Genomic DNA, 10,785 nt, shown 5'->3' with positions numbered 1-10,785 from the left:
AAAGCAGTCAGGCGTCAGAATTCCAACCATTTAAAGTTATAAAACGTATTCTTAATCTATTCTGAGGTCTCAAGAATGTAAAATGCAGAAAAGCAGTTTTTAAAACTTGAAACCAATCTACCTTCGATAAATCCAGGACAGCCCGGGGCCCCTAACAGACATACATACATACATACATACATACATACATACATACATACATACATACATACATACATACATACATACATACATACATACATACATACATACATACATACATACATACATACATACATACATACATACATACATACATACATACATACATACATACATACATACATACATACATACATACATACATACATACATACATACATACATACATACATACATACATACATACATACATACATACATACATACATACATACATACATACATACATACATACATACATACATACATACATACATACATACATACATACATACATACATACATACATACATACATACATACATACATACATACATACATACATACATACATACATACATACATACATACATACATACATACATACATACATACATACATACATACATACATACATACATACATACATACATACATACATACATACATACATACATACATACATACATACATACATACATACATACATACATACATACATACATACATACATACATACATACATACATACATACATACATACATACATACATACATACATACATACATACATACATACATACATACATACATACATACATACATACATACATACATACATACATACATACATACATACATACATACATACATACATACATACATACATACATGCATACATACATACATACATACATACATACATACATACATACATAAATACATACATACATACATACATACATACATACATACATACATACATACATACATACATACATACATACATACATACATACATACATACATACCGATATGCGACATCCTAGGCCTCTAGCCTCCTCAGCAAAGCAGTCAGGCGTCAGAATTCCAACCATTTAAAGTTATAAAACGTATTCTTAATCTATTCTGAGGTCTCAAGAATGTAAAATGCAGAAAAGCAGTTTTTAAAACTTGAAACCAATCTACCTTCGATAAATCCAGGACAGCCCGGGGCCCCTAACAGAACAAAAAAACAACTTGGTTCTGGGTTTGTGCAATCGAGTTTCAATTTTTTTTTCATATAACGACGCCTCACTTGAATACACACTTACATACCCGCACATACATACACCCACGTTTCAGTTCCACCATTGCCAGGTCCGCTTAAGGGGGAGTCAATGAAAGCACAGAGAACCAACGTCCCGCAGGAAGATGCCCTATAATATGACAAATCATCATGCAAGATATTGAAGCTCCAGGACATCATCCACCCCTCGATGATAACACGTCAGGTTGGTCTGACGTTAATAGAACTGACACCCTAAATAAATTGGAGATCAAAACGTGGTGCGTAAAGAGTGAGATCAAAAAACATAGGTGTCTGACTCTTAGAGTCTCCCTTGGCTCCCATTCACCACCCGGAAGACCCCGCCCTTGGGCTGTCAAAGCTGATACCACATTGCGGCTCCATTCTTAAGGGTTGTGTAATGCTATAAGTACCCAAGATTGAAGCTCAACCTGCAAGTCCTGGGCTGTTGATTTTTACTCAGTATTTAAAATAAAACGTTTACTTCGAAAACCAATGTATTTCTTCTAGCGTGCCAAGGAAAGTCAACCTAGCCATCCTTTCCGCATTTAGCCTGAAGCGGTTTTGACATGTTCTTCCGGTACGCGAAAATAACCTTTCAGAAGGAACTGAAGTGACCATCCTCGACAGATAGTCCGAAGCGATAAAATATAAATTTGGATATTCTGTTTTTATAGTGTCCCATGCTTCTAGCGGGTCGGAATTTCTTGGGATAACCTGTTGGTGCAGAAAGTTTCTGAGTTCACTAGATATGTTACCCGGTTCATCGTGCTCCATTGAAGCTGTGCGTTCTACTACCTAATTTAAAGAAACATATGATAAAATGCTAAAATTCGTCCAATGATTTGATTTTTTACCAGGCGATCATGTATCTTCCACAAATTTTCGTCATCGTTATTGAGCTGACTTGATACATTATCGACGATTTTTGTGCTTGCACATCGTCGTCCTCGTTCTTCTCTTTCAAAATATTTTAGTTTTTCCGAGACCATCGTTACAGCATTCGCATGCGATATTGGTTGCAAGTGAAGCGCTTTAAAGCGAGGATCTAAAAGCGTCGCGATTGCAAGTCCGTCGACGAGTTCAATATGCTGGAATCGGCTGTTGAACTGGTCTAACAGCGCAGATTTCAACTGTTTGACACACTCAGTTTTTGAATTGAATGACTCCAGTACCTGAAATTATTGCATTTTAAAACAAAAAACAAAACGAATGTTGCTAAGTATATTCACCGTTTTCATCATGCTCAATAAAGGGATAACTTTTCCCGCCAATGACTTTTTTTCAGATTCCAGTTCAGTAATCACGTGCATGATAGGTTGAAAAATATTACGACTTTCTATAGCAGCAGACAGATCTGATCCTGATAGCATGGGAACATTATCGTACCTCAGAAGAACAACGCCAACCTCCTCAGCCAACTGAATAAAACTGTCCAGCATTTGAAAATAACTGGTCCATCTGGTAGGTTCATCCTTCTTCAGTTTCTTAAGTTCTCCCACCGTTTTTCCCGTCTTAGTCTGTAAAGCTCGCAAGTCATCTGCTGCTTTTGTTGAACGCTTGAAAAAGGTCACAATTGCACGAACTTTTGTCAGCAACTCTTCGAACCGTTTGGATCTTTCAGTGGCTACTGTCACCATTCTAGCGAGAGAATGGTCAATACAAACCATATGACGGGACTTTCCTACTAGTTCATGAGCAGCGGCGACTACGTTTGCCCCACCGTCGGTTACAAGAACGCTTATCTAAAAGAATCAAACCGTGAAGTTATATTGAACCGGCAAACATTGAAATCAAAAATACCTTGTTTATAACGATATTCCATTCAGAGCACGTACGGTTTAGCTCTTCTACTAGATGGTTTTTCGTATGAGATCCTTCTAAAGGTCGTGCCACTAGGGCGAACGATTTCATAGTCTTTTGATCATTGTCCAAGTAATGTATAGTCATTCCCATAAAGCTTTTGTTGTTAGCAGTGTCCGTCCACACATCCGTTGTCATGCTGTGTTTGTCACAATTTCCAATAACCAGCTTGACCATTTGGCTCAAAGAATCGTATTTATCATCGAGCATTTTGGTGACTGTTTTACGACTATGTACTTTGTATAACGGTGCTGCTGTTTTCGTAAAACGCAAGAATCCTTTTTTCTCAACTGTTCGAAGGGGGAGATTATCTGATGCTATCATGTAGATCAACGCTTCATCCAACTGAATAGTCTTGAATCCTTTAGCTAGAAACAAAAGTAAAACGATATAATTGATATTTCTAAAAATTTAATTTGAGCTTACTTCCAAAAGCTGAAACATTCGCGAATGAGTCGCGAATCGAAATCGCCAAAGAACTCTGTTTCGACGTTGATGGTTGTCCCTTGCTACATGAAGCTTCATCCGTTGCAGGTGATGCATCCGTTGTCTAAATAGATATTTAGGTTAATATTTATTTCATTTTTTATCCCTTATCTTGCTCACCTCATCAGCGTTTGATCCTTGTGTATCCTTCTCAGAGCTATCAGAAACAGTGATGACTTCTTAACCTGGTTGTTTTTTCAGAATATTGGCTTGCTTTCGATGGTGCCGCTCCAAATGTCTCCAAAGATTCGCTGTATTGCCACTGGTTTTTATTTTTGCACTACACTCTTTACCTTCTGCTGAACCGGAAAGCGGAATTTTGATGAAATAACGCCAGATATCACTTCTTGGAGCCATTTTCAAGATGTTTGCGAAAAATTATATAAACATACGACACCAAATTTGTACATTTATGCTGGCTGTGGCAGCTTCAGAGATGCCAGATGTTTCTGGAAAACTTTTGCAACTGCTCGAAAAACCGGAAAAATGTGCATGAAATCTGAAAAAAAATCTATCCGTAATTGGAAAAAAGTAGGAGGGTGGTATTCAAGACACGACCGCATGTCGTTGACTACCGTATTCTTAAAAAAAAAAATATTCCATTGAAGCAAATAGTAGAGGGAATTGCAACGCTTCTTTTACAAAACTTCTGTAACAAAATTTCGAGGCACCAAAAGGTACCAGTTGCCGATTATTCTCGTTTACTGGTTAGTCCGTCCAGAATTCCAGCCATTTTAGTATTTTGCAGTAGCCATTTATTACTAAGAGCCACCAGCATAACGGGTGAAACCGGCACGAGATGACCGGTACTATTTTGTATTTCCTCCTTTCAGCTGCTATCACCTAGCGTCCGCATGTCACTGGTGCGGTTTTGGAATCAGAATTATGGGGCGCCGGCCGCTGTCGTAATATTAACACCAACAAAAAAATGCATATTTGCAAGGTTTTTTCCGCTAGCAGCAGCATAAACATCGGAAACAGAAAGTGACAACAACAATAACAACAAAGTCAGATCGATTGTATCCGTTAGTGTCGACTGTGCTTGGGAAGAGAGGTAGTGATTGGCTGCGCGGTATGATTTAGACAATCGATATTAATTACCAATTTTTCAATAGTGTATCTCAAACAAAAGTTTGTTTTTGTTACATGAATTTAACCGTAAAAGAATTTCTGATCGATTGATGCCAAAACCTCGAAAACCTGATTATAGATGACTGCAAAATAAGCGATCAAAACCTGACCACTTTTCTCGGGTTTTCCCTGGTTGAATTACTAGATTTTCAAATTCAGGGGCCTAACTTCGATATAGACGTTAGTCAACGTCAAAACTTCGCTCGCGCAGGCCAAAGCCTGCACACATTTTGAAAACATCGGTTCAATTACAAGGAGACTCTAACAAACATCTGTAGAACCAATGAAAAATCTGCAAATCAATAAAAATCTGCAATCAAAGCTCTGAAAATCTGCATTTTGCAGACGAATCTGCACATCTGGTATCCAGTTCGTAAATTTGTAAAAATTAAAGAATATCGATACAAATATCGCGGGTTTCAGTATCGATATTGTCAGGTATCGCACTCTTAAGTATCGATCCAAAATATCGAGGTATCGTCCTAAAAGTATCGATATTTCCGATACCGATACAATATCGCCCAATGCTAAAAAGGAGTTTTGTTTTGATCGTGCGTCACTTGTTTTCTTTAAATCTGTGTATTTCGTTTGTTAAAGTTAAAACTAAACAGTGTAAGTGAAAAACTTGACCGTTCGTGCCTCTCCGGAGAAATATAGTCAAACGGTCAGACTCAGCTTTTTTGCTGCTGCGTTTGCGGGTTTTTGTCGTGTTCGCGTAGTGTTTGTTTGGTGATGCTGATTCACTTGCACGTAGGAAATCCAGCGATTAAATTGGACAAAAAATCCAGTCGTTATCTGGAAGGTACCGTTCATATGAAGGCATATTGCGGATTCCCCCAGGATGTATCCGTGTTCGGAGCACGGCATCGGCGCTAATGGCGCAAAAACGCAAGCCCACGATCCGATTTGCAGAAGTGCTGCACTCATAAAGTAACTTTTGCACCCAGAATGGTATGCTTTCGATCTCAACAAATTATTATTAGAAATTTGACGTCCAGCACCGCCGGATGATGTTGAATCGCTGGTGCTACCAAAGCAAGGCAATACTGCTATTCAGCGGTAGGTTTGCGTGAATATATGGCTTTCACCGGGTACTAATATGTCGTTTTATATTTTTTCTGGAATTTGCTGTCAGCTGATTGTTGCGACGAGTGGTGTGCTCATCTTGATAAAACACTTGCTCTGCTTGAAGCCTGGGGACAGACCGATAGCAGAAGTTCGAGTTGCTAAATGCTAAATACGATCAATCTGCTTCATATCGGTTTTTTGTAGAGTTGCCATCGTTAGTAGTATTATTATTAGTTAGTTAGTTTGTAGTAGTATTATTAGTTAGTTATTTATTGAAATTATGAATTCAAACGTCCCAAACAGATAAGGATTAGTGTTTCTTTTTTTCAAATAGGATGTTTTGAGATGAATTAAATGTTAACCAATATTTATTCAGAATTTATATTGTGTGTTCTGCCTTGAACGGAGACATCAACACTATTACATACATTTTATATTTTATTATATTAATAGTTTGTAGTTGCTTTCGCAGTTAAGTGAAAATTAAGTGAAAATGGCAAACAAAAAATGAATTGAAATAAAACTCAAACCTAATCTTACATTTATCTTTATTGACTATAATTGAGAATTGCATGATTTTTTCGGAACTTATTCGACATATTTTGTAATGTTTACACATTAGTAAGCCTATGGACAAGGGTCAAAATAAGTAGGGTAGGCAAGTGCCGGTAGGTTGTAAATCTGCTAATTTTTGAATGAATTGTATAATTGCTGACCTGATAAAAATGCTTATTTGCATCATTGGCATGGATGAAAAAACATTTGTAAAGTGAATGTTTCATCAAGATCAGGAATCGGTAAAAAGCCCATCGAGGAATGGCTATTTCTCATCTGGAAATCATCAGAGGAACCTGTCTCAGGGGACGTTTACGTTTCTGCGTAAAAACATAGCGTGTGGCACCTATATCTCCAGGATTTTTCATCTGGAATCTTTCAAAAGGCTTATTTTTAAATTTAGGCGTCATTGGCCACTTCCGGAACAAACTGGATGTCCCGAAGTAAGTCCTAGTGCGAGAATTTACATTTCTGCAACAAAATATAGCATGCGACACCTCTATCTTCAGGATTATCAGGAATCTTACAAAATACATATTTTTGAATATTGGTTGTTTTGGTCACTTTCGAAGCAATCCTTGATTCTTGAACAGTATTGTGAAATTATTCTTATCATCAGGTTCTCTCAATGATGCAAGCATTATTCCCGAATGGTGAAGATTTTTTCAGGATGACAATGCTCCAGTTCACACGGCTGGCCTCATAAAATTTTTGTGTGTTGAATCTTCCCTCAATGCTTTCGGATAATCGACCAACCAGCATATGCGTCACAACCGTATATTTTCCCCACTGCCTGCCTCGCTTCATTTTTAAAATAGCCATTTCTCGATGAGCTTTTTGCCGATTCCTGATCTTGATGAAACATTCACTTTACAAATGTTTTTTCATCCATGCCAATGATGCAAATAAGCATTTTTATCAGGTCAGCAATTATACAATTCATTCAAAAATTAGCAGATTTACAACCTACCGGCACTTGCCTACCCTACTTATTTTGACCCTTGTCCATAGGCTTACTAATGTGTAAACATTACAAAATATGTCGAATAAGTTCCGAAAAAATCATGCAATTCTCAATTATAGTCAATAAAGATAAATGTAAGATTAGGTTTGAGTTTTATTTCAATTCATTTTTTGTTTGCCATTTTCACTCAATTTTCACTTAACTGCGAAGGCAACTACAAACTATTAATATAATAAAATATAAAATGTATGTAATAGTGTTGATGTCTCCGTTCATGGCAGAACACACAACATAAATTCTGCATAAATATTGGTTAACATTTAATTCATCTCAAAACATCCTATTTGAAAAAAAGAAACACTAATCCTTATCTGCTTGGGACGTTTGAATTCATAATTTCAATAAATAACTAACTAATAATACTACTACAAACTAACTAACTAATAATAATACTACTAACGATGGCAACTCTACAAAAAACCGATATGAAGCAGATTGATCGTATTTAGCATTTAGCAACTCGAACTTCTGCTACCGGTCTGTCCCCAGGCTTCAAGCAGAGCAAGTGTTTTATCAAGATGAGCACACCACTCGTCGCAACAATCAGCTGACAGCAAATTCCAGAAAAAATATAAAACGACATATTAGTACCCGGTGAAAGCCATATATTCACGCAAACCTACCGCTGAATAGCAGTATTGCCTTGCTTTGGTAGCACCAGCGATTCAACATCATCCGGCGGTGCTGGACGTCAAATTTCTAATAATAATTTGTTGAGATCGAAAGCATACCATTCTGGGTGCAAAAGTTACTTTCTGAGTGCAGCACTTCTGCAAATCGGATCGGAGGCTTGCGTTTTTGCGCCATTAGCGCCGATGCCGTGCTCCGAACACGGATACATCCTGGGGGAATCCGCAATATGCCTTCATATGAACGGTACCTTCCAGATAACGAATGGATTTTTTGTCCAATTTAATCGCTGGATTTCCTACGTGCAAGTGAATCAGCATCACCAAACAAACACTACGCGAACACGACAAAAACCCGCAAACGCAGCAGCAAAAAAGCTGAGTCTGACCGTTTGACTATATTTCTCCGGAGAGGCACGAACGGTCAAGTTTTTCACTTACACTGTTTAGTTTTACCTTTAACAAATAAAATACACAGATTTAATGAAAACAAGTGACGCACGATCAAAACAAACCTTCTTTTTTTTCCTTCCCGTTCCCGTTGGTCGAAATTTGACATCGCCAAGCAGCGTTGCCGGTGCTATTAATGTTTTGACTGGCTGTCGTGTGTGCCAAAAAGAGAAGCACACATTTTTATTCGATAAGTCTCTATATGTGATTTTGTGTAGGTGTGAAGAGGCACGTTTGGTTTCGCCATGTCAATGACAGCAGTCGCCAACCGTTGGGAACGGTGTAACCAATAATTTAAAAGCAAAATGTTAGATGTCATTTTGAAACAGTAAACGGTACTAAATCGGAAGTAATATCGCGTTTGCTTTTTGTTCTTCCAAAAGTACAGCAGAAGATGTTTAATACTAGTACCTAAGCTTAAATTCCATCACAATTGCTCTGCCAGCACTGACCAATGATTGCTAAACATTCTTGGCATTCTTGCCATGGTATCTGCGAGACAGTGGAAAAAAAACAAAATGGGTGGCTATGCTCGTCGTGTGTCTTAAGCTTCTTACAGTTCGGAGTTCCATGGATTTTCAACATGCTCCACATGCTTGTTTGTTTAACATTCAATAAACGATCCGTACTGTATGCGGCAAATTCATCGGAAAACCCTTGATGATATTTTGATAGTGTCTTAATAAAATATTCAACAGTGACTGTGTTTTGAGGGGCGAGATGATTTGACTCTATAATTAGTGTATCGGATATGGGGGGTGTCAAACAATAAAGCAGCTCAGTTTGTGTTAATTTGAGCACCGTAAGTACTCTAGTGTATTTCTAGGTAGTAGGGTGTGGGACTAGTTCGTCAGTGGTTTTCTTCGTCTTAATTTTTGCTTAATTCTAATGAGAAATATATGACTAAGAAAACCCCTGCCGAAATAGTCCCACACCCTAGTTGTTATTCTACTGTACCTTTGATTTGTTCGGGAACGATCGTGATTTATCATTATCTGATAAGAAATGAGATGGAGGAGTGCTTGTGGCTGTTGGGGTTCAGCACTTTTAGCATCCCAGAAGCGTGCCGAATTCTGGGTTAAAGTTATATTGAAGAGTTAACTACGCTTTGCAGCTGAAAATAAAAACACTTTCCGAGCAGTTGCAATGGTGTGCGTAATACCAGAGGCAGCTGTCACTTTTGTTTTGGTCATTATCGCCATTGTCTTTTATCGCGTTTGTGCTACTGTACGAGAAGTTTGCCAATTTACTGAAAAATTACAAAATAACAAAATAAAATAAATAAAATTCAACCTGATGTTCGACACGCGAAGAACGATAATCAAAGCAAACCGATTTTGACACATTTTTTTTTTATTTTGACACATACGTGTGAATGTGTTGGTGCCATTCAAAACTGCACTCTGTTTCTTGCGCGGACTGTCCGGGACAGAAAAAGGATAGTCCGGAAAATGTAAAAAAAACAGTGATAGGACAAAGTGTAGTCCGCGGGGTAGCTACACCGCAAAAACGAAAACGACATTATTCTTCTCTGATTATTTTTCACTCCACCTTGCCAAAAAATAATCAAATGCAATAGTTTTTAGATACCGGAGATTTAATGATTAGCGCTTTCTATACCAACGCACAAAACTTTTATATATAAGGATTTTAATTAAAATAATTTTATTATAAATGATGATAATGAATCACTCTTGCATCCTGTGGTAGGAGGAAACAAAACTCTGCGATCGTTTTTTGACATAACTAGTCAGCTTAAATTGAATCAAGTTTGGAATAAGCAAAACAATTTTTTAGACTTTTTATTCACCAATTGTTCAAAAAATTTTCGTGCTGACAAAGCAGAATATCCCTAAAACTGATTTGTTTCTCATGACGATACGTTTATTGTGAACTAACAAAAAATATTAAACATTTGAGAAAAGTTTTCTTATGATGCCAAAACAAGAGCGTTGCGTTGTACGGCCTTGTTCGCTTTTCTAATGCATCTCTTGATTCTACATTCTACCTATCCACTGTTCGCAACTCGTTGATCTCCAGGTATTTTTGCACCGAAAGAACTCAAAATCCCAAAGAAATCTTCGATTGGACGACCTTGTGGTAGATTTGTTGAGTTGTGGATTTGGGGTACAAATGGAGTCGAGTGGTTGCTCAGAATCGTTTGTGTTTTCAACGTACTGTGATGATATTTTCTCTGACCGAAACACATACTTTTCATCTGTATGATGTTTTGGAAAAAATAGAATCAGAATATTGTTCAAACATTCGTTCTGGTATATATTTGGATTGATAGCCAAACCCCTAGGCTTGGACCATGATTTGACAGAAAG

The 10,785-nt window shown here is 37.5% G+C and overlaps 2 protein-coding genes across 8 annotated transcripts in view; both read right to left on the bottom strand.

Moving 5' to 3' along the window:
* LOC129721459 (opsin, ultraviolet-sensitive) overlaps positions 1–10,785 on the bottom strand; it is a 253,856-nt gene that overhangs the window by 141,795 nt on the left and 101,276 nt on the right. The gene's annotated exons all lie outside the window — the stretch shown is intronic.
* On the bottom strand, positions 1,729–4,036 carry LOC129721458 (E3 SUMO-protein ligase ZBED1-like). The gene is made up of 6 exons (XM_055674017.1): positions 3,719–4,036; positions 3,539–3,662; positions 3,053–3,480; positions 2,482–2,994; positions 2,107–2,424; positions 1,729–2,047 (listed from the first exon to the last, which is right to left on the bottom strand). Exons 3-6 carry the CDS (start codon positions 3,434–3,436, stop codon positions 1,730–1,732), a joined length of 1,533 nt encoding a protein of 510 aa, XP_055529992.1. The 5' UTR covers positions 3,437–3,480; positions 3,539–3,662; positions 3,719–4,036; the 3' UTR covers position 1,729.

This window comes from Wyeomyia smithii, chromosome 2 (genome assembly GCF_029784165.1).
Source record: "Wyeomyia smithii strain HCP4-BCI-WySm-NY-G18 chromosome 2, ASM2978416v1, whole genome shotgun sequence".
Lineage (NCBI taxonomy): Eukaryota > Metazoa > Arthropoda > Insecta > Diptera > Culicidae > Wyeomyia > Wyeomyia smithii.
This window is presented reverse-complemented; position numbering and strand designations above follow the sequence as displayed.